General features: G+C 43.2%; 1 protein-coding gene across 14 annotated transcripts in view; it reads left to right on the top strand.

The window, feature by feature from the left end:
- Positions 1-27,457, top strand: part of PPP4R1 (protein phosphatase 4 regulatory subunit 1) — a 77,405-nt gene that overhangs the window by 39,197 nt on the left and 10,751 nt on the right. For 8 of the 14 annotated variants that reach the window (XM_084964072.1, XM_084964073.1, XM_084964070.1 and 5 more), the window contains 7 exons: positions 2,969-3,076; positions 3,197-3,262; positions 4,195-4,353; positions 4,691-4,818; positions 18,756-19,261; positions 24,816-24,985; positions 26,222-26,317. In XM_084964072.1, coding sequence (XP_084820198.1) covers positions 2,969-3,076; positions 3,197-3,262; positions 4,195-4,353; positions 4,691-4,818; positions 18,756-19,261; positions 24,816-24,985; positions 26,222-26,317 — 1,233 coding nt within the window. Of the gene's footprint in view, positions 1-2,968; positions 3,077-3,196; positions 3,263-4,194; positions 4,354-4,690; positions 4,819-15,088; positions 15,148-16,632; positions 19,262-24,815; positions 24,986-25,270; positions 25,384-26,221; positions 26,318-27,457 lie in introns of those variants that run through there. The other 6 variants (XR_014807542.1, XR_014807540.1, XR_014807541.1 and 3 more) reach the window with 2 other exon arrangements.

Here is a 27,457-nt window from a genome sequence, read left to right on the forward strand (position 1 = left end):
TTCTTCTTACTTCTTTTTTATTTAGAGGAACTCATTCATATTTCTTTTAGAATGGATTTAGTATTGCTGTACTCTTTCAGTTTATGTTCATTGGAGAAATTCTTTATTTCTCCTTTTATTTAGATGATATTCTTTCTGGGTAAAGTATTCTAGGCTGCAAATTTTTCCCTTTATCAGAGTTCCTGTTACGGTGCAGTGAAAACAAATCCAACTAGGAACCATGAGGTTTCAGCTTCGATCCCTGGCCTCACTCAGTGGGTTAAGGATCCAGCATTGCCATGAGCTGTGGTGTGGGTCGCAGACGCAGCTCAGATCCTGAATTGCTGTGGCTATGGCGTAGGCCAGAGGAGGCCACAGCTCCGAATCCACCCCTAGCCTGGGAGTCTTCATGTGCCCCAGGTTTGGCCCTAAAAAGAGACAAAAAGACAAAAAAAAAAAAAAAAGAAAAAGCAAAGAAAGAACTTTGGATATGTCTTGCCACTCTTTTCTGGTTTGTGGTGTTTCTGTAGAGAAATCAGCTGTTAGCCTTATGGGGGTTCCTTTGTAATTAAGTCTTTGTTTTTCTCTTGTTGTCTTTAGAATCCTCTCTTTAACTTTTGCCTTTTTTTTTTTTTTTGGTCTTTCTAGGGCTGCATCCACAGCATATGAAAGTTCCCAGGCTAGGGGTTGAATCAGAGCTGTAGCCACTGGCCTACATCACAGTAACACCAGATCTGAGCCACGTCTGCAACCTACACCACAGCTCACAGTAAAACTAGATACTTAATCCACTGAGTGAGGCCAGGGATCGAGCCTGCATCCTCTTGGATAGCAGTCAGATTCGTTTTCCACTGAGCCACAACAGGAACTCCAACTTTTGGCATTTTTATTATATCGTGTCTTGTTGTGGGCCTGTTTAGGTTCAATTTGTTTGGGGCCCTCTGTGCTTCCTGTATTTTGATATCTGTTTCCTTAGATTGGAAAGTTTTCAGCTATAATTTCTTGAAATATATATGCAATCCTCTTTTCTTTTTTTTCTCCTTCCAGAATCCCTATTCTGTGAAGATTGGTTCACTTTATATTATCCCATAGATCTCTTACATTGCTTTCATGTTTTTTTGTTTGGTTTTCTGTCTGCTGTCCTGATTGGGTGATGTCTATTAATCTATTGTGCAGGTCACTAATTCATTTCTCTGTATTATTCATTCTGCTCTTCAGTGCCTTTAACTCAGCTTGCATCTCTGCAAATGAGTTTTCTAATTTTTCTTGGCTCCTCCTTATATTTTCTAGTTCCTTTCTAAAGTAATCTGCATTACTGTTCATATCTTCTCTTAAATTTCTTCATATTTACTCTTAGTGCCTTCAGAATTTTCACTGTCTCCTTTTTGAACTCAGTGTCTGTTAGACTCTAGAAGTCTGCTTCATTGCTTGCTGTTTCAGGGGAGTTCTGTTCTTTTAACTGTGAATGGTTCCTGAGCTTCTTCATTTTGCATATGTTTTTCTTATTTTTTTGAGTTTATGGAAAATAACAGCTGTAGTCTTGGAGGGTTATTTATATGCAAGAGCGCCCCTGGGTATTTTTTCTGAGGGCGTACTATTTAGTTTTAGGGTGCTGTGTGTGCAGGCAGTGGGCATGGCTAGTAGCCAGTGCTTGGTTGCTGGCCCCTTGAGAGTGGCAAGGACCTGCAGGAAGGTGGTTCAGGCTGCTCCTAGTTGTAGGGCCCTGGGAAGTAGCAGTGGCCCTCAGGCAGGTGTAGGCAGCACCCAGAGCATTTCACAATGGCAGCAGCAGGGTGTGTGTGTTCCCAGGGGAGTGAGAGCAACAACAGGTGGTACTTGGTTGCAGTTCCCTCCTCTCTGCTCACCTCCAAGATGACTGGGGCTGTAGGTGGTGCCTGCTCATGGACTCCTGGTAGTGGTGGGCCAAGCCCACTTCTGGAGTCTGAGATGATTGAGTTTGCTCCTGCTACCTGAGACCATGAAAGAGGCTCCCCATTGAACTTAGCCCACACAGGAGGCACTGCCACCTGTAGCCAGTACAAGAGGGGCCCGTTGCCCCATCCTCCGAGAGTCCATGCGTGCACAGAGAAAGATAATCCTATGGTGGTGTGCCCTTCCTCTTCTCACCATCCCCAACAATGGCCCAGACTCTTAACGAGGTTCCATTGGCTGTGGCACTCAACTCCCCAGGCTGTGGCTCTCTAGGCCCTCAGGCAGTCTCCACAGAACTAATCCTAGTCCTCTCCCCAGAACTGACCTCTGGAGCCTGAGTCTTAGTGCCCAGCCCCCTCCCGAGCATCTCAGGCTGTGGTGTCCAATGCAGGTGTACCTATGGTCTCTGTGGCTCTCACTCTGCTTTGCCCCCCTCAGTCCAGCTGATGTGCTTTGAGGCTTTGAGGTCCCTCTGTCTGGGCTGATTTCCCATCAGTTAGGTGGCCTCCCAGGTTCTATTCCTCTTTCACAGCTCCCTCTCAGGAGTGCTAGTCCTGTCCTGATTCCTCTCTCTCTCTTTTTCCCATTTGTTCTGCCCAGTTATGTGGAAGGTTTCCTGCCTTTTTTGGAGGTTTAAAGAATTCTGCCAGCTTTCAGTACATGTTCTCTGTGATTCATTCTACATGTAGATGGGTGTTTTTTTGATGTGTTTGTGGGAGGTGAGCGCCACGTCTTATTCCTCTGCCATCTTGATCCTGCTGTTCTTTTACTTCCAAAGTTACCAGGCAAAATGACTAAGGTTGAAACTGTAAGTAAAAATGAAATTTTTAGGACTTTCTCTGGGTTAATTGTGCATTTAGTAATTATTGGGGGTTTTTTGGTAGGTAATATCTTTCTGTTCTCAATTTGGATGAATAAGATGAATTTTTTGTGATGTATACAGTGTAATGATGCCATGTCAAATTTTGTATTTCCTTAAATTACTTTTTTTAGCAAGCTGAAAATATCTTAGTTTGGAAGATATTTCCAGTGTGTTTTTTGTTTTTGTTTATTGCAGATAATGTGCAAAATGGCTCCCATGGTTGGGAAGGACATCACAGAACGTCTTATCCTCCCCCGGTTTTGTGAGATGTGCTGCGACTGCAGGATGTTTCATGTTCGAAAGGTAGATCTTATTGTCTAAGAGTGCCTGGTTCTAGCGGTTACTGTACTGACATGTGAAATGTAAAAGGTGACTTTTAAAGAACTCTGTAACATTCTGCGATGTCCATGCTCTTGTTGTCAGGTCTGTGCTGCCAATTTTGGAGATATTTGCAGTGTAGTTGGCCAGCAAGCTACTGAGGAAATGCTGGTAAGTATTGCATAAGTTAATTAAGGAGAAAGCAGTGTGTTAGTAGCATATAAAGTTTGAAATATGTAGTTTACCCCCACATTAGTAATTATTTAAGACCATCCCATGGATTAACCAGAAAGATAACATGACTTCAAGTTTAGGAGTTTAAATTTCTGTCATCTGGGCACTTGAGTTGTGTTTTGTTAAGGACATCTTGTTAAACATGCAGATATGTGTAAGAACTATTTGATCCCTTTTTAACTTTCCCATTTCTGTAAAGTCAATTCTTAACTCAGATGAATCTTTAATTTTATTGCAACCTTCAAGTATTTTAGTGACAAATTCACATTGTGGCAGGTGATTTTTCAATGGTTAGTTCGTGGAATATAAATCCTTGATGTGCTTGACGTTTCTAAAACCATCTGTTTGGCAAAATTATTAAGTTTAAGTTTTTGGTTAACATTTAAGCTGTATTTGTTACAAGTGTTGTGTTTTTTCCTAGTCAGTAGTGGAATAAATTAGGTGTGATTTATTTTAAATGACTAGGTATTTATATTATGGAGTTCCTGTCATGGCTCAGTGGTTAGTGAACCTGACTGGCATCCATGAGGATGAGTGTCTGATGCCTGGCCTTGCTGAGTGGGTTAAGGATCGGGTGTTGCCATGAGCTGTGGTGTAGGTCGCAGATATGGCTCAGATCCCGAGTTGCTGTGGCGTAGGCCAGCGGCTATAGCTCCAATTGGACTGCTAGCCTGTGAACCTCCTTATGCCTCAGGCATGGGCCTGAAAAGACAAAAAAATAAAATGACTGAGTATTCATATTAAACAGATTTTCTATATTTTGTGAAGAAAATCTAATATTTTAAATGCTGTGAGAGCAGAAAATGAAATAAATAACTACTGAAACCTACTGTGTGTCTGACTAACGAAATACCGTCCTTCTTGCACAGTTGCCCAGGTTTTTCCAGCTTTGCTCTGATAATGTGTGGGGAGTCCGCAAGGCTTGTGCCGAGTGCTTCATGGCGGTTTCATGTGCAACATGTCAAGAAATTCGACGGACTAAATTATCAGCACTATTTATTAATTTGATCAGTGATCCTTCACGTTGGGTAGGGTTTTGTTTAATTATCATTTCTGTAAAATAATGCATTTTACAGAAAACATGATTTTGATTTTATAATTTAAGAAATTTATAATTTAATGTATGTTATTGCTAATAATTATAGGAGTAGACAATAGACTACTGTATTACCTTTTTTTTTTTTTTAACTAGGCAAAATTTTCATTCCATGCAAATGTTTTATAGGGTCTCATATTCACATTCTCATGGTGTAAATACTTGAGCCAGGATAAAAAAGTTAAAAAGTAGAAGATAATTGATGGGGAATTATAAATCCTAGCTGATGAAGGATTTATGTTTTATTCCTGTCCTTTTTTTCTTTTTAGGTCCGCCAAGCAGCTTTTCAGTCTCTGGGACCTTTCATATCTACTTTTGCTAATCCATCTAGCTCAGGCCAGTATTTTAAAGAAGAAAACAAAAGTTCAGAAGATACATCAGTAGAAGACAAAAATAGGTATAGTTTTTTAAAACTTTGCTTTCTGCTTTACTGCTTGTGAACATGTTTTTCATTTTCACTGTTTTTATAATGTTCTTTTTGGAGAGTTTACTGTTCCTCTTGATTATACAAATTGGTAAATAGAATTATTTTAGATTTTGTTAAACATCTCTTTGGTTAATTACCTATTTAAATGAGAAGATGAGGATGCATGTAACACAGCTTGGTGTCGGGCATGTAGAAAACTAGTGACAGATTCTATAATACGTTTTGAATGTTTTTATTAAATTATTTACCTGTATGTTAAAATTTAGAATATACAAGGTAATGGTTATATATTTTAAAGGGTTTGTTTGTTGTTGTTTTTTCCTTGAGTAAAACCTAATTTAGGAATATGCGTTACTATAAAGTTCATTTCTTACTGTTATTTTCCTTTTCAGTCAGTTAGGTTAATTGTGGATCTTGGATTCTCTGTAGAATAATGATTGTAATTTCACAACTGAGGAGGAAAGTATTTTAATGATTAGCACCAATTAGTATACTTATTAACTAGAATATCAACTTTTAAGAGTATTTAATGAGGCAACCAAATTTTAAAATAAAGCTTAAAGAGGACAACTCTGATTTTAATTTTTAATTTTTTCTTTCATTAGAAAATTTTAATGAAGTTTTAGTTTTTAAAATTTATTATAGGGAGTTCCCATTGTGGCTCAGCAGTAATGAACCCAACTAGGATCCATGAGGATGCAGGTTTGATCTCTGGCCTCCCTCAGTGGGTTAAGGATCCGGCGTTACTGTGCACTGTGGTGTAGGTTGCAAACTCGGCTTGGATCCCACATTGCTGTGGCTGTGGTGTGGGCCGGCAGCTACAGCCCTGATTCAGCCCCTAGCCTGGGAACTTCTGTATGCTGCATGTATGGCCCTAAAAAGACTAAAATAAAGTAAAAATTTATTATAGTGTATTCTGAAGGGAAAGGCAATTCACTCCTAACTTAGTGCCTGGGAAATATGTGCAGACTTCCACAGGTGTGCACGTGAACTGACTTAGTGCCTGTTTTTGAGACAGTCCTTATAATGCTTGAGGTACTGTAGCGTCTTGTCCCTCCCATGTCATGATGCTAATGGACATTTTCTTCTGTAGGTCTTGATATGTGATATTTGCTTTCTTGGTGTTTTGATTTGGCAGTTCTTCCTTTCTTCTCTGCTGCCTTGTTTTACCTTTTTGCCTGTTCTCCTACTCTCCTGCTGAATAGCCAAACACACCTGAGGTACTGTTTTTTTGTAAAGGAAGAAAAATAACTCTAAACCTGTCTTCCTAGTGAGCCAGGCCTGCCAGTTCTTTGCAAACAACTGCTGCAGGGAGTGTGATAAGAGTGATGATGGGGGACGTTACCTGATCTTGATGTGTACAGTCAGCACACCTTGTTCTGAACACACAAAGACTTACTGAGTACCCTTTATTTAGGTTATATCTGGAGTCTAGTAAGTGAACATACCGATTTACAGATGGGTGAGCAGGACTTTCTGTAAAAGACTGCATAGTAAATATCTTCAGTCTGAGTCAGAAGTACCTGCCCCTGCCTTCACAGTGGGAAAGCGGTTGTAGATTGCATGCACCCTGGGCTTAGCTCTGTCCCAATAAAACTTTATTGACAAAAATAGTTGGCTACTGCAGCGGGTAGTTTAGCTGACTGCTAATACAGGACATTAGTGGGAGAGCTACTTAAAGGCAGTTAATTATCTTTTAGCTACAAATTTTAATTCCTCTTCCATTGTAATGAGGTATATTATCAGTGTCAAGTCAATACTATTTGTAGCATTGGATTTTCTCTATATTATTAGACTTTGTTGAGTTGTGTTCCTGGTGTAGGGAGGAGTTCTGTTAAGCACTGTAAAAGCTTTTAGGTAGTTTTTAATTTCCCGGCTTCAAGAACAGCAGTCCTGTGTATTATTAATCTCAGAACCATTAGTTTGCCTGCCTTGCCCCACTGGCTTCTGTTTTGAGCTGCCTTAAAACTTTTGTTATTTAAGGTTGGTTGATTGATTGATTGATTATGCAAAAATTAATTGAGCACCTACTATGAACCAGCTACTGTAGACAGACATGCAGAACTTGGTTCCTGTTCTCAAGGCCCTCAGTTTCTTAGACTTTATATTTCTCAAACAAATATTTCACAAAGTAATAAGCAAGTTCTTGGCAATATCTTTCCACTACTATTTATTTCTTATATAGTATTTCATCTGATCCTGGAAACATTTAATATCACTTAATACTCTGTGAAACATTTATTGATTATAACCCTCTGACTTTATAAAATACCAGATTTGTCTTTGATTCCCTGTATCAGGCTGTTCATTCTTCTTCGAAGCTGTTAATAAAGGTACTTCCAGAAGCAGAGTTAAACATTCAAATTTGCACCTGTAATTTATGTAAAAGGAGGTCTCTCTTGTGTTTAGTTCATCCAGCCATTAGCATGTTCTCTGAACACACCATCCTCTTGGTTCTGCTGGGAAAGCCACCCTGTTCCATCCATTCCTCACTCAGCAGTGAGTGTGTGGCAGACTGTCTACAGGAGTCTTGGAGGAAATTCAGAGCTTTTGCATCTTGGCTATCAGTAGCACTGATTTGTGGTCTTATCTTTTTGTGGTGTGTGTGCACACGTCATCAGTAAACTGCAGGTCCATCTGTTGTGCTCTTGGGCTTTTATCTCTTTTTTTCCCTCTTCTGCTGTGCCCACAGCATGCGGAAGTTCCCTGCCCAGGGATTGAACCCTCACCACAGCAGCAACCCAAGCCACTGTAGTAACAGCACGAGAGCCTTAACCTGCTGCACCACCAGAGAGCTCCTAGGTTTTTATCTTTTTATCTTTGTATTCAAATAGCCTTCACTGGGCCTGGCACGTGCTGGGAACATAATAAATCTTGAATGAATTATTGAAGGAAAATAATGGATTTCATCTCAAAAGCCTTAATTAACTGAACCACTTATGCTGGTTTTTTGTAGTTGAGTTTCAAGCCAGTTATGTGTGAGCAATATTGATTGTAATGGTACAGATTTGGAGTATTTCACTGATGCTGAAACCTCATGTATCCACACTCATCTCAGGATGCTGTGCTTCTGCAGCCACATGTTCCACAGGTCACTCTCTCCTGGAAGTGCATGTGCTCCCTTTTCCAGGCCACAGCCTCCAGTCATTAGAACTCTGAGCGTGTCACCTCTGAGCTTATGGAGACACCAGAGGATACTTCCTGTGGAGAGAGCTCCTGGGTTACCCTCTGCTGCAACCCGTGCGTGGGTGCTGGGTAATCCGCTCCTTGTGTGGAACCAGAGTCCACCCGTTATCCTCAAAACAGCATGTGCTTGTACAGTAGCGTTTGGAAGGCTGGCGACAAAGAATGTCAGAATTTTGGCCTTTAGCAGCTTGATCATACATTGACTCTTAGGCAGCTCCAGGGAAAAAACAGTATTGGAGAATTTATGTTTTTGACAGTTTGGATCTACTGTTATTCATACAGAGTTTAATACTTCCTAGAATTTAATACTAGGGCAAATTTTTTGCCTCTTTAAAACCATACGAGAGATTTTTAAGTTGGGACAAACGTAATTTTTCATTAGGCAGATAGAATGAATTGGCCAGTTATTCTTTTCTTTTTCCTGCTGACAATATGAACATTTAATTTTAGTGCTAAGATGAGATAGTGATCAAGGAACTTCAGGTCCTTTGAATAGTTTTACATATTAAATGACCTTTTAATTGGGTTCTTTTTGTGTGTTTATTTTTTTATTTCAAACTATAATACAAAGCTATATTAAAACATTGTGCTGGAGTTCTCATTGTGGTGCAGCAGAAATGAATCTGACTAGGAACCATGAGGTTGAAGGTTCGATCCCTGGCCCCACTTAGTGGGTTAAGGATCCCGCATTGCCATGAGCTGTGGTGTAGGTCTCAGAAATGGCCTGGATCCTGCATTGCTGTGGCTGGCAGCTACAGCTCTAATTCGACCCCTAGCCTGGGAACCTCCATATCCCACAGGTGTGGCCTTAAAAAATATAAAAAAGACAAAAATGGAAAGAAAAAAAAAAACCAATATGCTATTGGCATAAAAAACAGACACATAGACCAAGAGAAGAGAGTGAAGAGCCCAGAAATACACCCACATATATATAGTCAGTTAATTTACAACAAAGGAGTCAAGGATATACAATGGGGAAAGGACAGTCTCCTCAATAAATAGGAATGTTTTATTGAAGCATAGTTGTTTTACAATGTTGTTATAATTTCTGCCATATGACAAATTGTCTTTTTGTGTATTTTAAATGGAAGTTTCTTTCTCCCTTTTTAAAAATTTATTTATTTATTTATTTATTTATTGGCCATAGTGTGCAGCAGCTCGATGAGGGATCTCAGTTCCCAGACTGAGATTGAATGTAAGGTCACAGTGGTGAAAGTGCCAAATCCTAAACACTAGACCTCAGGGGAACTCTCCCAAATGGAAATTTGTTTCTTTTTGTCTTTTTCATTTTTTATTGAAGTACAGTTGATTTACAATGTGATAATTTCTGTTCTGCAACATAGAGATTCAGTTATACATGTACACACATCCATTCATTTTCAGATTCTTTTCCCATATAGATTATCACAGAATATTGGGTAGAGTTCCCTGTGCTTTACAGCAGGTCTCCACTGGCCAATTATGCCATATACCACAGTGTGCACATGCCAGTCCCAAACCCCCGTCCATCCCTCCCCCTACCTGTCCCCTTCGGTGACCATAATTTTGTTTTCAAAGTCTGAGTCTGTTCTGCTGATAAGTTCATTCATATCCATTCTTTAGATTCCACATGTGATTTCATATGATGTTTGTCTTTCACTGTTTAACTTCATTCAGTGTAATAATCCAAGGTCCATCCATGTTGCTGCAAATCGCATGATTTCATTCTTTTTGATGGCTAATATGCCATTGTGTGTGTTCATACACACACCACATCCTTTTTTTTTTTTTTTTTGTCTTTTTAATGATGCACCTGCAGCATATGGAAGTTCCCAAGGTAGAGGTCAAGTCGGAGCTGCAGTTGCTGTCTACATCACAGCCATGGTAACACCGGATTGGAGCCACATCTGCAGCCTACACAGCTTGCAGCAATGCCAGATCCTTAACCCACTGAGCAAGGCCAGGGATTGAACCTGCAGCCTCACAGAGACTATGTCAGGTACTTTACCTGATGAGTCACAGTGGGAACTCCTGTACCACATCGTTTATCCATTCCTCTGTTGATGGACATTTAGGTTGCTTCCATGTCCTAGATATTGTACATATTGCTGCAGTCAACATTGGTTTGCAGGTATCTTTTCAAATTATGGTTTTCTCCAGATAGATGAGATGCCCGGGAGTGGGATTGCCGGATCATACGGTAGTTCTATTTTTAGTTTTTTGAGGAACCTCCTTACTGTCTTCTATAGTGGTTGTACCAGTTTACATTCCTGCCAAAAGAGGGTTTCCTTTTATCTAAAAATCTCTCCAACATTTATTGTTTTTTGACTTTTTGATGATGGCCATTCTGGCTGGTGTAAGGTGGTAGGTACCTCATAATAGTGTTGATTTGCATTTCTCTAATAATTAGCGATGTTGAGCCTCTTTTTATGTGCTTTTTGGCCATCTGTATGTTGTCTTTGGAGAAATGTCTGTTCAGATCTTCTCATTTTATTTTTATTTTTATTGAGCTGCATGAGTTATTTGTATATTTTGCAGAGTAATCCCTTGTCAGTCACTTCGTTTGCAAAGATTTTCTCCCATTCTATGGGTTTTCTTTCTGTTCTGTTTATGGCTTCCTTTGCTGTACAAAAACTTTTAAGTTTAATTAGGTCCCATTGGTTTATTTTTTTTTTTATTTTCATTGCTGTGGGAGGTGGACCTGTAAAGGTATTATTGCTGTGGTTTACGTTAGAGAGTGTTCTGCCTGTGTTTTTCTCTAAGAGCTTTATAAAGTATTCAGTCTTACATTTAAGTCTTTAATCCATTTTGAGTTTATTTTTGTGTATGGTGTTAGGGAGTGTTCTAATTGCATTCTTTTACATGTAGCTGTCCAGTTTTCCCAGCACCACCTCTCGGCTTTTTTGTTTGTTTGTTTTTATTTTTTTCTTTTTGGCTGCCCCATGGCAAGTGGAATTCCTGGGCCAGGGATCAGATCCAAGCCACAGTTGTGACCTCTGGCACAGCTGCAGCAATGCCAGATCCTTAACCCAGTGTGCCAGGCCAGGGATCAAACCTGCATCCCAGTGCTCCAGAGATGCTGCTGATCCTGTGGCACCACTGTAGGAACTACTTAGCACCACTTATTGAAGAGACTTTCCTTTCTCCATTGTATATTCTTGCCTCCTTTATCTTAGATTAGTTGGCTGTAGGTGCTTGGGTTTATTTTTGGGCTTTCTATCCTGCTCCATTGAACTATATTTCTGTTTTTGTGCCAGTACCATACTGTTTTGATGACTGTAGCTTTGTAGTATAGTCTGAAGTCAGGAAGCCTGATTACCCCAGCTCCACTTTTCTTTCTTGGGATTGCTTTATCTGTTCCAGGGTCTTTTGTGTTTCCATACAAACTTAAATTTATTTTGTTCTAGTTCTGTGAAAAATGTGCTTGGTAATTTGATAGGGATTGCATTGATTCTGTAGATTGCCTTGGATAGTATAGTCATTTTGACAGTATCGATATCTTCCAATTCAAGAGCATTGTGTATCTTTCATCTGTGTCATCTTTGATTTCTTTCAACAGTGTCTTATAGTTTTCAGAGTACAAATCTTTTGCCTCCTTAGGTAGGTTATTCCTAGGTATTTTGTTCTTTTGTTTGTTTGTTTTGCTTTTTAGGGATGAACTCACAGCATATGGAAGTTCCTAGGCTAGGGGTCCAATTGGAGCTACAGCTGCTGGCCTACACCACAGCCACTGCAACATGGATCCAAGCCACATCTGCAGTCTCTACACCTCAGCTCATAGCAATGCCAGATCCACAACTCAGCGAGCGAGGCCAGGGATTGAACCTGTATCCTCATGGATACTAGTTGGATTCATTTCTGGTGTGCCACAACAGGAACTCGTAGATATTTTATTCTTGATGCGATGGTTAAAGGATTGTCTCTTTAATTTCTCTTTCTAATCTTTGTTTTTAGTATATGGAAATATAAGATTTTATTAATTTTGTATCCTGCAACTTTACTAAATTCACTGATGAGCTCTGGTAGTTTCCTGGTAGCATTTTTAGGGTTTTCTGTCTACAGTGTCATATCATCTGCCAACAGTGACATTTTTACTTCTTCTCTTCCAATTTGGATTCCTTTTATTTCTCTTTCTGTCTCTCTCTCTCTCTTTTTTTTTTTCCCACATCTATAGCTTGGAAGTTCCCAGGCCAGGGATCAAATTCAAGCCATGGCTGTGACCTATGCCACAGCTGCAGCAACACCAGATCAGGATCCTTTAACCCACTGTGCCAGGCCAGGGATCAAGCCCATGCCTCAGCCACAACCTGAGTGCTGCAAGAGATAGCACCAGATCCTTAATCCACTGTGCCACAGTAGGAGCTCCTCCTTTTATTTCTTTTACTTCTCTGATTGCTGTGGCTAGGACTTCTAAAACTGTGTTGAATAGTAGTGGCAAGAGTGGACATCCTTGTCTTATTCCTGATCTCAGTGGGAATTCTTTCAGCTTTTCACCATTGAGAATGATGTTAGCTCTGGGTTTGTCATATATGGCCTTTATTGAGGTAGGTTCTTCTATGCCCACTTTCTAGAGAGTTTTTATCATAAATGAGTATTGGATTTTGTCAGAAGCTTTTTCTGTATCTTTTGAGGTTACCATACAGTTTTTATTCTTCTATTTGTTAATGTAATGTATCACACTGATTGATTTGCATATATTGAAAAATCCTTCCATCCCTGGGATAAATCCCACTTGATTGTGGTGTATGATTCTTTTAGCATATTGTTGGATTCTACTTACTAGTATTTTGTTGAGGATTTTTGTGTCTATGTTCATAAGTGATACTGGCCTGTAATCTTCTTCCTTTTTCTTTTTCTTTTAGTATCTTTGGTTTTGGTATCAGATTGATGGTGGCCTCATAGAATGAGCTTGGGAGTATTCTTTATTTTGCAATTTTTTAGAATAGTTTCAGAAGGATAAGTGTTAACTCTTCTTTAAATCTTTGATAAAATGCACCTGTGAAGCCATCTAGTCCTGGACTTTTGTTTGTTGGAAGGTGTTTGTTTGTTTGTTTGTTTGCCTTTTTGTCTTTTTAGGGCCGCACCCGCAGCACATGGAAGTTCCCAGGCTAGAGTTCCAATCAGAGCTGCAGCTGCCGGCCTACGCCACAGGCACAACACCACCAGATCCAAGCCTCATCTGTGACGTACACCACAGGTCATAGCAATGCCAGATCCTCAACCCACTGAGCAAGGCCACAGATTAAACCCGTGTCCTCGTGGATACTGGTCAGGTTTGTTAACCACTGAGCCACAGCAGGAACGCCTCATTGTTGGAAGTTTTTTAATCACAGTTTCAATTTCAGTACTTGTGATTGGTCCGTTCATGTCTCCTATTTCTTCCTGGTTCAGTCTTGGAAGACTGTACCTTTCTAATAATTTGTCCGTGTCTTCCAGATTGTCCATTTTATTGGTCTATAGTTGCTTATAGGAGTCTCTTATAATCCTTTGTATTTCTGTGATGTCCATTGTAACTTCTCCTTTGTCATTTCTGATTTTATTGATTTGAGCCCTCTCCCTTTTTTTGTTGATGGGTCTGGCTAAGGGTTTATCAGTTTTGTTGATCTTTTCAAAGAACCAGTTTTTAGTTTCATTCATCTTTTCTGTTGTTTTCTTCGTTTCTGTTTCATTTATTCCTGCTCTAATCTTTATGATTTCTTTCCTTCTACCAAGTTTGGATTTTGGTCTCCTTTCTCTAGTGCTTTAGGTTTTTTACTTGAGATTTTTCTTGTTTCCTGAAGTAGGCTTGTATTGCTATAAACATCCCTCTTTGAATTGCTTTTGCAGCATCCCATAGATTTTGGATCATTGTGTCTTCATTTTGTCTGTGGGTATTTTTTGATTTCCTCTTTGTTTTCTTCAGTGATCCACTGGTTTTTTTAGTAGCATGTTGTTTAGTCTCCATGTGTTTGTGTTCTTTTGCAGTTTTTTTCCTTATAGTTGATTTCTGGTCTTAGCACAATGTGCTTGGAGAATATGCTTGATATGATTTCAGTTTTCTTAAATTTACTAAGGCTTGATTTGTGGCCCAGAATGTGCACTTAAGAATATGTATTCTGCTTCCTCTGGATGGAATGGTCTATAAATAGCTGTTAAGTCCATCTGACCCAGTGCATCATTTAAGGCTTGTGTTTCCTTGTTGATTTTCTGTCTGGGTGATTTGTCCACTACCATAAGTGGGGGGTTAAAGTCCCCAGTATTATTGTGTTATTGTCGATTTCACCTTTTAAGGCTGTCAGCAGTTGTCTTTTATATTGAGGTGCTCCTTCGTTGGGTGCATATATATTTAGGATTGTTATATCTTCTTAGATTGATTCTTTGATCATTATGTAATGGTAATGACCTTCTTTATTTCTTTTTTTTTTTTTTGTATTTTTGCTATTTCTTTGGGCCGCTCCCACGGCACATGGAGGTTCCCAGGCTAGGGGTCAAATCGGAGCTGTAGCCACTGGCCTACACCAGAGGCACAGCAACGCGGGATCCGAGCCATGTCTGCAACCTACACCACAGCTCACGGCAACGCCGGATCATTAACCCACTGAGCAAGGGCAGGGACCGAACCCGCAACCTCATGGTTCCTAGTCGGATTCGTTAACCACTGTGCCATGACGGGAACTCCTTGATGACTATCTTTAGTGTGGTCTCCTTTTGCAGACACTAAAGTTGTAGCTTCTCTTACTTCTGATGTCTGCCCCCTTGTGGCTGAAGTTGGTCTAGTGGCTTGCTGCAGGCTTCCTGATTGGGAGGGATTGGTGTGGGCCCACTGGTAGGTGGATCTGATTCTTATTCTGGTGCCGGGTGTGTGTGTGCTGGTGAAAGTGCCCCTCCTACCATCTCAGTGTGGCTTCTTCTTTGTCTTTGGTTGTACAATATCTTTTTGGTAGATTCCAGTCTATTTTGTTGATGGTTGTTCAGCAGTTGTTTGTGATTTTGGTGTTTTTGTGAGAGAGGATGAGCTTAAGTTCTTCTACTCCACCATCCTATCTGGAGTCCCAGATGGATGTTTTCTGAAGTTCATCAGATAATCAATGAAGTCTTTTTTTTTTTTTTTTTTTTTCTTGTCTTTTTCTAGGGCCGCACCTGCAGCATATGGAGGTTCCCAGGATAGGGGTCTAGTTGGAGCTGTAACTGCAGGCCCACGCCAGAGCCACAGCAACAGGAGATCCAAGCCACATCTGCAACCTACACAACAGTTCACAGCATCGCTGGATCCATAACCCACTGAGTGAGGCCAGGGATCGAACCTGCAACCTCATGGTTCCTAGTTGAATTCATTAACTACTGAGCCACGATGGGAACTCCAATCAGTGAAGTCTTAAATTCATTTTAGCCATTTGCTCCTCACCCCAGCCTAGAATACCAAATGATATTCTGTTACTACAATTTTTAAAATTTGCATATCAGTAAAACTATAAAAATAGCAAGAAGAATCCCATATACCTTTCTTCTAGATTCTCCAGTTTTTAACATTTTATTATACTTGCTTTATTCTTTTTTTTTTCTGAATTCCATTGAGATAAGTTTTAGACATACTGCTTTTACCTTTGTTTAATATTTCACTATGTTTCCTCAAAACAGACATTAATACATAACCATAGTGTAATTATAACATTCAGTACAGCCATCTACTAGAGATTTTATTCACATTCCACCAGTTACCTTATTCATGTTTTATAAAACAAAAGAAAAAAATCTTTAATATAGACATGATTAGAAAATATCATATAATTCATGAACACAAAAGACACTTCTTTGCATAATGGCACCAGCTTTCAGGACTGTTTTAGCATGAGAACTATTAAGGCTATTCCCTCATTTTTATGAAGAAGGAGAAAATGTAGGATCTGCAGTTCGAGTGTCCTTCATGGTTGCAACAGAAGTTTATTGTAAGTGCATAATAAATATTTCATAGTTATAAGAGTGGAGGAGAAGCACCAGAATTTTAAATGCTGTTACTGTGTGCTGTGTTTCCAGATGACTTCTTAAATATTTTTATCAGTAAAAAATTTTTTTATCAGTATTTAAAAACTTTTAAAAGTAATCATCATGTTTGTTTGTTTTTTTTAATATGTGTCTGAAAACATTAAACTCTGAGATAAAACCTAATGAGGAAGCTGAGGACATGTACGGTGGTCCTCACCTGGGATGTTCTTTAGGTGTTAACATCACCTGTTAGCACCTGGGTAGGCCTCCTATTTAATGTCTTTTATTAAAGTGTAAATTGGGAGCTCCCTGGTGGCTCAACAGGTTAAGGACCTGGTGTTATCAGTGATGTGACTTGGGAACTTGTGTGTGCCATGTGCACGGCCAAGAAAAATAATAAGTGTATATTTAAAGGCACGTGTTTCAGTGGAGCACCTTTTCTTCCCCACACTCACCTTACAGATTTGCCTTCATGTCCATCTTCCTTCCTTTTCATGCCTCTTGAAAAGAGGTATCTCTTCACCCATTTAATCAGCAGTCCACCCCTGTTCTCGAGCCCCTGTTCCTCCCTCACAGAACCATATTGCTTTACCAGTTATTTCTTTTTTTTTTTGTCTTTTTGCCATTTTTCTTGGGCCGCTCTCGCGGCATATGGAGGTTCCCAGACTAGGGGTCCAATCGGAGCTGTAGCCACCAGCCTACGCCAGAGCCACAGCAATGCTGGATCGGAGCCACATCTGCAACCTACACCACAGCTCACGGCAACACAGATCCTTAACCCACTGAGCAAGGCCAGGGATCGAACCCGCAACCTCATGGTTCCTAGTCGGGTTCGTTAACCACTGCGCCACGACGGGAACTCCCCAGTTATTTCTTGAGTCTCCTGTGTCTCCACTTCCTTCACCCCTTCTGACCTTTCTCTCTGAGCCTATAAAATGCCCGTTTAAGCATCCTTTTGTACAGGAAAAGCCCCTTTCTCTGTTATGCTGCCTGCCTGTCGCGTGTGCCTCACTTTGGGATTTCTTGCCTCTCGCACACACGTAGGCCCCACCCTCACATGCCCTTGTAAGTCGTCCTCCAGACCCGCCCCATGGACACCACACCTAGAATTCGCCCTAGACCCTAACCCAGCCTGTCTGCTTGACACAAGCTGTTTCTGCACGGGTTGTTGATGGTTGGGACTGCAGCCATCACCCAGTAGTTCTGGCCAGGAGTCTGAAGTCTTGGCAGGTCCCCCGCCCCCGCCGGCCTTTGCTCTCCTCTCCAGCACCCAGGAAAGGAAAAGCCCTCCTGGTTTGTCACCTGTGGAATGTGCCTCATTTTCTGCCACCTTGGTGCGTGGCCTTCACTCAGAACGCGGTCCCACCAACCTGCTCCTCCGTGGTTCCTGCCTAGCTACGCCCCAGCTGTTTCCTGTATGGCTTCAGATGACTTTCACAAATAACACATCTAAGATGTACCGCTCTTCCTTCCTTCCTGTCTTCTGGAGCTGAGAGGATATACAGGACGTGTGTGCTGTGGGCCTGGATGTTATACATTGGAGCTGTGGGCACAGATGCTGTATATACTGGAGGTGTGTGCTGCGGGCACAGATAAATATGCTGGAGGTGTGTGCTCTGGGCACAGAGGTTATATGTACTGGAGGTGTGTGCTGTGGGCACAGATATTATATATGCTGGAGGTGTGTGCTGTGGGCACAGAGGTTATATGTACTGGAGCTGTGGGCCGTGGGCACAGTGGTTCCTGCAATTTTTGCTCGAGTCCTTCATTTTCATGTCATCTCGGAACCTAACTCATCTGCATTTCCCGACCGTGTTGATCCTCTTCCTTCACTCTTGCATCTGCGTACGGGCTCTCTGCTCATTCCCCCCTCAGCCTCAAACGTTTGTTCGTCCTTCTAAACAACCCGTATCATTTCCTCCAAAGCACGTGTTCAGCACGCAAACTAAGTACTTACCATTTGCTGGCAGTTTCTTGCTTAGATGTGTGTTTCTCCTCTGCCCTAATTAGATCCATAGCTCGTACACATGAGTCCTCAATACCTGTGTCATCTCCTGGCTCCTAGTAGGTGCTCAGTACACATTTGTTAAATTTGAGTCAAATAAAATATGGAGCATAAACATTAAAACTTACGGTAGTGCTTTAGCTTTGCTAGAGGATGGCAGTAATCAGTGGGCTTTTAATGAAGGAGCTTGTACCCTCTCTCCTCATCAGTTAAGTGTGACTCCACTTGGGGAAAGCTTTTGGGAGTAGAGCTGGAAAGTGTGGGAGAAATAAAAATAACTATTTACACTTAAGCTGGTTTTACTGTATTTTGTGAGATAGTAATTGAGGGTCGTTTCTCATACTGTATAGAGGTTTTCTTTTCTGTGTAAGCAAGTAGGTTTGACTTCTCAGCTTTCGATATGTCAGTAGAGCCCAGTGGCAGTACCATAATCCTAAAAACCAGATAATTTTTAGATGTATTTGGCTTAAAATGCATTGTAGGAATTTATCTTCCCACAGTTTTAGTTCTTTTACTATTGAAATTTGCATGGTGTTGGTGGAATCCAAGGATTCTTAAATGTTACCTCCATCTAATACATTAACACTTTAATACCTAGTCTAAAGAACAACTGATGGAAAAAGTTATCAGTAATAGAAACTATTGAATTTGTATGGCTAGTTTGTAATTTTTCATAATTAACTTGTCAAAGTGCTTTATGTAGTATCTTCATTGATTTTTTTTCAGTAATTATTTTTATACTTGCACTCTCTTTCCCCAAATAAAACCACGAAAGGATCAGAGACCACGAGGCCCTGGAGGATGCAGAACTCAGGCCAGAGGAAGCTCCTGCAGTGCCGGCTGTTAGCGCCAGTGTGGAGCTGGAGGGCACAATGACAGGAGGGGCCGAGAGTCCTAGGCAGCCCCCCGGGGAAACGGGTGCCCCACTCTCTGCCTCGTCCTCAGAAGCCCAGCCAGAGGCTGCCAGCAACGAAGGGGACGGAAAGCCTGGGAACTGCGGGTCTGTGTCGCTGTCAGAGGGGAGCTTCAGCGCACAGGATCCGGCCCTCCCAGACCAGGACTTGTTCAACTCCTTCCACTTCTGGAGGACTCCGCTCCCCAACATCGATCTGGACATGGAGCTGGAGCAGGGCACTGGGGGCACGCCCAGCCCTGAGGGAGCTGAAGAGACGCCCGAAGTCCCTGGCCCCATTTCTGCCAACATCACCATGGCCACCAGGAAGGAGCTTGAGGAGATGATAGAAAACCTCGAGCCACACATCGATGACCCTGACGTGAAAGGTATGGGGTCAGTTGGGTCATCGTTCTGAAGCTGACAAGACACGTTACTTCCTGACTCTTTCCCCCAGAAAAACTACCTTTGACAAATCTGTTTGGGGAGTTCCTGTTGTGGCTCAGCAGAAACGAATCTGACTAGTATCCCTGAGAATGCAGGTTCGATCCCTGTCCTCGCTCAGTGGGTCAGGGATTGGGCGTTGCTATGAGCTGTGGTGTTGATCACAGGCGAGGCTTGGATCTGACGTTGCTGTGGCTGTGGCATAAGCCAGTGGCTCTAGCTCCGATTAGACCCCCAGCCTGGGAACCTCCATATGCCCCTGGTGCAGCCCTGAAAAAAGTCCGTTTGTCATCATGTGTTGTTGTCTTGGAAAATGTGAATATCTGGAGTTTAGGAAGTGAATTTCTGATGAGCTGGTCACTGCGTTCCTAAGGGTGGCATATACAGATGTGTTGATTCACAAACCACTCTCTCTGATACGTTCACACTTCCTTCTGTGTATACATTTTTGAGCCACACCTTGTTTTGCTCTCGGTCTCCTTAGCCTTTTTATAAAAAGTGGACGCAGTGTTGGGTTTTAAGGAAAGACTGTGGATGATCCGCAGTAGACAGAGCTGCGTATTTGCCTGTGGAACAGGAGGTTGTAGGAGCTGTGGGTGTTTGCAAGGGTCACGGTGGTGTCTCTGCTTCTCAGTTTTCACCTTGTTCCTTTGGGTTACATTCTGACACCTAGATTCTGTTGTTGTAAACAACAGCCTTAGAGGTTGTTCTGTCAGAATAACCCAAGCTCTTACCCAGTGGACTGCGTATTCTCAGTCTGTGTGAGAATGAGGTCCTGAGCTGCCCTCGGCATGCAGGGTCCCAGGCAGGAACCTGTTATTCGTGCCCCTTGAAGACCTGGCCTTCCCAACCTCTGTCACCTTTCAGTGATACACGAAATGTCATCTTAAAACAAAAAACAAGTGTGAAAAATCCCCAGCCTGCAAATCTCAGATCTTTATCACTTTGTGGATTTTTTTACCCGTTGTTAGTTTCAGAAGCTAAACTTTTTCAACTGTCATTTGCTTAGTGTTAGGAAATACTTTCTATTTTGAAAGCAAAGTGATACCTTGAGTATCCTTCTAAAATTCACAAGATTTTTTTCAAAGCTCAAACTTTGAAAATTTCCTCAGTGGAGGTGAAAGTAGCAGTTATCTTTATTTGGCTTTAACTTACTATGAGTTTTAAAGATTTTTTTGTGGTAATTTTACACTTGGAGAAAAACTAAATGATCTATTTGATGAAAAGCAAATTCAGGAGTTCCCGTTGTGGCTCAGCATGTTAAGAACCTGATTCATGAGGTTCTAACCTGATTCATCCTGAACCGTGAGGATGTGGGTTTAACCCCTGACCTCGCTCAGTAGGTTAAGGATCTGGCATTGCCATGGGCTCTGGTGTAGTTCGAAGACAAGGCTCAGATCCCGGGTTGCTCACATCCGAACCGCTGTGGCTCTGGTGTAGGCCTCACCTGTATCTCCAATTTGACCCCCTAGCCTAGGAATTTCCCTACGCTGCAGATGCAGCCATGTAAAGAAAAAGAAGGAAAGACAAATTCATATACTTGATTGTTGAAAATTATTTTGGTTTTAACTGGCAGAGAGGTCAGTTGCATTCCCTGGTGTCCTGTACCCCAGCCCCCGCCCCCAGAGCCCACTGGTCTATTTTCTTTCCCCATGGTGCCGCCTTTTCCAGGCGGTGAGTGAAAGAGGCACCGTGAGCCTCTGAGTCTGTGTTGGCGATTTATCCTCCTTGTTCCACGAACCTCCTCCTTAGTATTTGCAGCAGAAGATCCCACTTTTTGTCCCTCGCAGTGGATTATTTTCTCTAAAAAACCTCCTGTCTTTACTTTCCTCGATCGTTCCTCAGTTGATTTTTTACCCCTTGAGCCCAGAATTCTGCGCTTTCTGACAGTGGCTGGGTGGCAAGCACTGAAGTTTGCTGTCTGGCAGTTCAGCGTCTTGCCCACAATCTGGCCTTGTCTTCCCTGCCCCCCAGGACAGGATCGAGACACAACCTTCCCCAGGCGGGGTGTCGGCTCCTGAGCACTGTCTTTACAGCTGCCTGCTTTTTATTTAAATTTTATGGTCATTATCACTTGAAATTTTATTCAGTTGATCAGACCTTGGTAGCTCATGTTTCTGTTTTTCACACACTCCTTATTTTTCTGGAAAATAAGTTCCTCGCTGGCTTTTAAAAGCCTATTCAGGGATTCTTGCTGTACTTAGCTGCTAGTTAGTTCTCTGACACATAGTGAACACTTAATAAATATTTATGGAAATAAATATTGAATAATCTATATTCTTTTTTAACAAATAAGCTAAAAATATTATGCATAGTTTGCTTTTTTTTTTTGGCTTTTTTGGTTGCACGCACAGCCTATGGAAGTTCCCAGGCAAGGGATCAAGTCGGAGCCACAGCTTCAACCTACGTCACAACTGCAGCAGTGCTGGATCCTTAACCCACTGTGCTGGGCTGAGAACTGTCGTAGTTTGCTTTTTTTTAAAGACCTGCATGGGCATAAGAGTTTCAGGACATGACTTGGATTTCAGAAGATGGCTGATATTGTCTGCCTTAAAATTGTTCTAGAAGTTTACAGCCTGCATTTGAGAGATTTTAGTAATGCTGTCTTATGATTTCATCAATCCTCTTTCTAATTTGGCTCTTAAACCTGCTACGATTTAAATTTGTCAGGTTGTTCTTTCTGTCCATAATGCTCATGCTTTCACATCGTATCCACTGATTGATTGATTCGCCCAGCATTACTTATCAAGTACCTGTTATGTGCCAGATACTCTTCTAGGCACTGAGGATATACCAACAACAAACCAGACAAAAACCCAGCCTGGAAGAGCCAGGAGGCTGAGACACTTAGTACGTGAACTGCCTGTGGCAGGTGTCCTGCTGCCAAACAGACGGCCCCAGAAGCTTGAGCCTTTGGCTTTACTGAAGTCTGAGGGCATAGTTAACAATCATTCTGTCACTTGTGGTGACTGTGCCTGACTTTTCAAACTTTAGAAGGTGTGCTGAGGAAGTTTCCGTTGTGGCTCAGCAGTAACAAGCCCGACTAGAGTCCATGAGGTTGCGGGTTCGATCCCTGGCCTTGCTCAGTCAGTTAAGGACCCAGCGTTGCTGAGAACTCTGGTGTAGTTTTGCAGATGAGGCTTAGATCCCACGTTGCTGTGGCTGTGGCGTAGGCCAGCAGCTGTAGCTTCGATTCAATCCCTAGCCTAGGAACCTCCTTATGCCATGAGTGCGGCTCTAAAAAAAAAAAAAAAAAAAAAAAAGTGTGATGAGTTTTTAAAGGGGCCTTGAATGTGGATACCCTTTCTTTTCTAACTCTGCTCTTGTAGGCAGTCATTTCCTTCAAACTGTCAGAGAAAATCAACCTTTTTGAAAGGCAGTACTTTAACCCCAAATTGAAAACTAAGTTCTGACCAGGGACTAAACTAGTTATGTTGCATGATGTTTTCCTGACAGCTGGACAGTAAGATCTTGGGGGGAAAGCAGGGAGGTGCTGCCCAGAGGCCTTGAAGGGGGAGCTGCCCAGCCCCACCCCAACCCCAACCCCACCCCTGGTGTTGTTGGGCCCAATGCAGGAATTAGTCCTTCTGGCAGTTGCAGCCAGAAGAGTCATTCTATTTGTTGACTGAAAGCAATAAATGATTGGGGATTGCTGTCGCTTGTGGCAGAGTTAGAGGTTGTGAAGGTTTGGACCAGCTGCTCCAGCCTCTAAGGGAGAGAGGGAAAATCTGGGTTTCCAGGCGGCACTGCACACGAGTCTGGGTCACTGGGGCAGGTGTCTGCACAGATCCCTGCTGGAATGGGCTCTGCTCCCGGGTCTTGGTCTGCGTGGCACATGAGGTCAGGCATGCTAAGGACCTGGCTCAGTCTCTCCCATTGGTCTGGCAGTGCATCTGCTGCCCTCTTGGCTCCAGTGGAGAACTGGGCATCAGGCTGTTCTGGAGCCGGTTTTATAAACTTTGTGCCAAGTTTTTGGTGGTTTTTTTTTTTTTTTTGAGAGCTGTGCCCATGGCATATGGAAGTTTCCAGGCTAGGGGTCAAATCAGAGTTACAGCCGCCAGTCTGTGCCACAGCAACACCTTATTTTTAACCCATGGAGCAAGGCCAGGGATCAAACCTGCGTCTTTATGGATACTAGACCGGTTCATTACTGCCGAGCCACAACAGGAATTCCCTATACCAGTTTTTTGAAGAAGCTAACGTCACATGTGATGTACTTCAACTTCTGTGAACATACAAACCTAAAGATAAGGGTGAGCATCGACAGGCTGGAGTCCAGGGTCCCCTCTGATAAGTGACCCACATGGGGCATGTTCTGTGAGAGTCTCTGGTTTGTCAGGTGCTTCCCAGGAGCAGGTCGAATGAGGACCCCCACCACACACATACACACTCACACACACCTGTTGGGTGTACGTAGACAGAGCACCTGCGTGTGATGGACAGTGGGTCTCCTTTCGTTCGGTTGAGATCTCACTGTGGAAACAAAGGATTCCCAAGGGGTGTGGGGGCAAAGCGATGGAGGGGTTGGTAGAGATTGCAGCTGAAATTCGCCAAAGAACGAGGGCGCCTTCCGTGAGTAAATGTGCGTGATTAGACACCTTCACTTTGGCCTCTGCAGTAGGTCACCGTCCTGTATGTTCGCGTGTCTCTTTTGCCAGGGACCTCACGTACCATTGGCTAGAATGGTGCCAGGGCTGCGGCACGTCATAGGCCATCTAAATCAAGTGGTTACTCTGGTTGCTGTTAATGGTGCGGGACACTTTCTCATCTTTGTACTGAATATGTTGGAAGTTAAAATGTATAAATTTCTGAGCATCCAGGTGGATTGTTCCTTGACGTGATGCCAAACGCTATGTTTTTGGCTGAATTCCTCTTTTATTTGGGTGGGGAAGGAGGTTTATCTTAGCTTTGAATCACTTTTATAAAGAAAGTGCAGCTCAACATCGACAAGACCATTTGCCAGACGTCAGGCTGCTGCTTGGTAACTTGTCGTTTTGGTGTCCTGCAAGCAGGGCGTTGCTTCATTGGGATCCCTGTGTTTGGGACCAGTCGCTAGTTTCATTTTCCAAAAGAATTAGAGAAAAACAGAGCGGACTGAGACGTGTGATGTTTGACTGTAACTGCCACAGAAACCCTTGTAACTGCCATTGTTTTCTGTTGGCAGGGCTTGCGGGGCTGCTCTCCTGCTAACTAGCTTAGTAAGTAAGCCTGTCGGTCTCGTCATGCATCACTGCAGCTAGTGCACTGACCCTGAGATTGACTCCAACACTAGCTAGCCCCTCTCTCCATACTAACGCCGAATAATGTGCAGTAGTGGATGAGCGTGGTTAATCTCACGGAAGCGTCTTAGTTTTTTCCTTTTTCTCTCGGAGAACTAATGATTTACCGCAGTAGAGGTTTTGTCCAGCTTCTGGGTGGCAGTGTCCCTAAGGGGCCTGCTCATCCTCCATTGCGGGAGCCTGCCGGGCAGGCCGTGCTCACTGTCTGTTCTGCCCACAGCGCAGGTGGACGTGCTGGCCGCTGCCCTGCGCGCCTCCAGCCTGGATGCCCGCGACGAGGCCTCTGAAGCCACCAGGAGGGCCACTCAGGACGAGCCGGCTACTGGCGAGCCCCCTGGCTGTGGACTGGGCCACGATGCCACCGGGCCACTCATCAGCGATGCTGTTGAGGTAACTTGCGTTCACAGCGAGCTGGGTGGGCCCGGAGGCTTTCATGGGTCACAGGGGCGTGGCACGCCCTCGGCAGCGTGTTCTCACCTCCCCCTTAGCGTCACGTCGTCATCGTCACCACATCCCGTCCCTGTGACTTGAGTGTCACGTTGGGTGCTTGGAACAGGGATCCCTTGCAGGCCTCCAGCAGCCTCATCCTTAACCTAGCTCACTGCAGTGAGATGGTCTTACTGGAAGCAAAGCCCTTTATCAGGAATAATTAACTCTTCCCTTTTCTTTCTGGAGAGGTGCTTTGTTTCTGGGCGGACCCTTTCACTGCCTCGAGCAGCGCAGTATCTGAGCGGAAGATCGGGACTTGAGGCCAAGTTGCGGGATTATCTGGACTCTGGAGTGTGAGGGTGGGTACTGTTTCCAGCATCACCTGCCCATGTGCCTGGAGCTGCTCTGTGCCCTCCTGCCCTCATTTCCTGCCACATCCACGCCAGCATCACCTGGCGTCAGTGTTTCCCCTCCCATGTTTATGTAAACAGGGAGGAGGAACAGGCTGCTGGGAGCCAGGGTCAAGTGGTCGCAGATCAGAGCAGCCCAAAGGCTGAGCTCAGAGAGGAGTCATCGCGCCCCCAGGGGCACCATGTCAGAGGCTCTGGCAGAGTTTGATTTGCTTTCTGCGAAGTGAGGCCCGCTAGAGTTAGAAGGGTTGTTTAATAGCAGTGCTTCAGGGCGAAACCCTGACCAGTTAGCATCTTTAGAGACTGGAATACTGTGTGTCTGCGTTCTAGAAGGTGTTCTGTTTTCATTTGGGGGTTTGGTGGGGTGGGGGGAGCTGTTAAAAAAGTAAATTTGTGAAATTAGAAATAGCCGGGAATGGAAACCGTAGAAGAGAAACCACACATGACCTACCGTAAGACAGTAGACTGGACCGCCCTCTCTAAGTACTGTTTTATTAATAAGCTAATTATCAATGTTTGGGACATCTGAAAATCACTTGTAAATTTACTTTTTAATGACATTCATTCTGGAATTTATTTTCATACATTCAGCAACTTCCTCTGCAAGTTCGATGTAAGGCAGGGGAAGTCCTTATGGGTCTTAGGTTTGTTGATAAGCATTTAAAAGTGTAAGGAATCTACATGTATTCTTATCTTTTGGCAGTCCTGAAAGGTAAGTAACTTAGAAAGGTAGTTTAAATGAAGGGAACTGACAGGGTGGTTCTTCAAGTGACTTTTTTCCTGGCAGACCCTGGACTCCGCCCTGTGCTACATTCGAGATGATTCGGACTTGAGCAGCAACAGCGGTTTTAGTCCTGATGAGGAAAGGCGATCTAAAGTGCAGGTAAGTGACCAGAAATGCTGTATTTTGGGTGGGTGTCGTTAATTCCACTTTACAACCCATTTGTCACCATACTTGGCCTTCCTTATCATGAATGTTTTGAAAATCAGGACTAGTGTAGCACAGCTTTGCTAAGAGGAGTCTAGCAGTGGCGTAAATACAAGCAGAAACCTTCCCTCTCACACCCGTGACTGCAGTGGTTCGGTCCCTGTGTGATTCTGCTGAGACCTTCTGCGGGCAGAGCTCCCTAGGTGCGCCTCCGTCAGCAGCATCGGGCCTGCCTGCATCCCCATTGTGCCCAGTTGCCAAGGGCTGTGAGATGAGCACAGAGAGAAATGCTCAAAGCTGCAGGTCAACCCATGTCAGAGATTTTAAACATTGGGGAAGGTGTGTGTGGGACCTGGGGATGTGTGCTCTGTGCCTCGGGGCTCTGCTGCAAGTGGGGGATGTGCAGGCTGGTGGAGCTGTTCAAGAACCTGCCTGTGATTTGCTTCGGGACCCTGGGTCCCAGGGTGTCTGTTCTTTATGTTTGTTCTGTTTGTTAAAAATGGAGTCGGCATTCATAGTGTTTTAAAACAAGCTTTTCACCACTTCTGTCGTAGACATATTTTCAAGCCAGTATGTGCAGATTGTCTCACTCCTTTAATGAATTTATTTTTAGAAAGTAGATAATAAGCTGACAGAATTCACCTCCCTTCTCAGCTTTTCTCCCCAGCAACCACTTTGCTTTTCCCCCAAAGGCACCCAGTTTTCCCTTTCTTTGCAGCTCCTTCCAGAGCTCTTAGACGTAGGGAAGCAGCTGTGCCTGTGTTCCTCCTGTCCTCACAGTGATGCAGATGGTGGGATGCGTATACTCTCTGCTTCTGTTGATGTTAAATTTTTATCTACAGGAGTTCCCGTCGTGGCGCGTGGTTGGCGAATCCGACTAGGAACCATGAGGTTGCGGGTTCGGTCCCTGCCCTTGCTCAGTGGGTTAACGATCCGGCGTTGCCGTGAGCTGTGGTGTAGGTTGCAGACATGGCTCGGATCCCGAGTTGCTGTGGCTCTGGTGTAGGCCGGTGGCTGCAGCTCCGATTCGACCCCTATCCTGGGAACCTCCATGTGCCGTGGGAGTGGCCCAAAGAAATAGCAAAAAAATAAATA

The sequence above is a fragment of the Sus scrofa genome, chromosome 6 (assembly GCF_054392235.1).
Source record: "Sus scrofa isolate SSC_HxYL_T2T_F1_AM1 chromosome 6, Sscrofa_HxYL_maternal_Yorkshire_Landrace_v2.0, whole genome shotgun sequence".
NCBI classification, from domain to species: Eukaryota; Metazoa; Chordata; class Mammalia; order Artiodactyla; family Suidae; genus Sus; species Sus scrofa.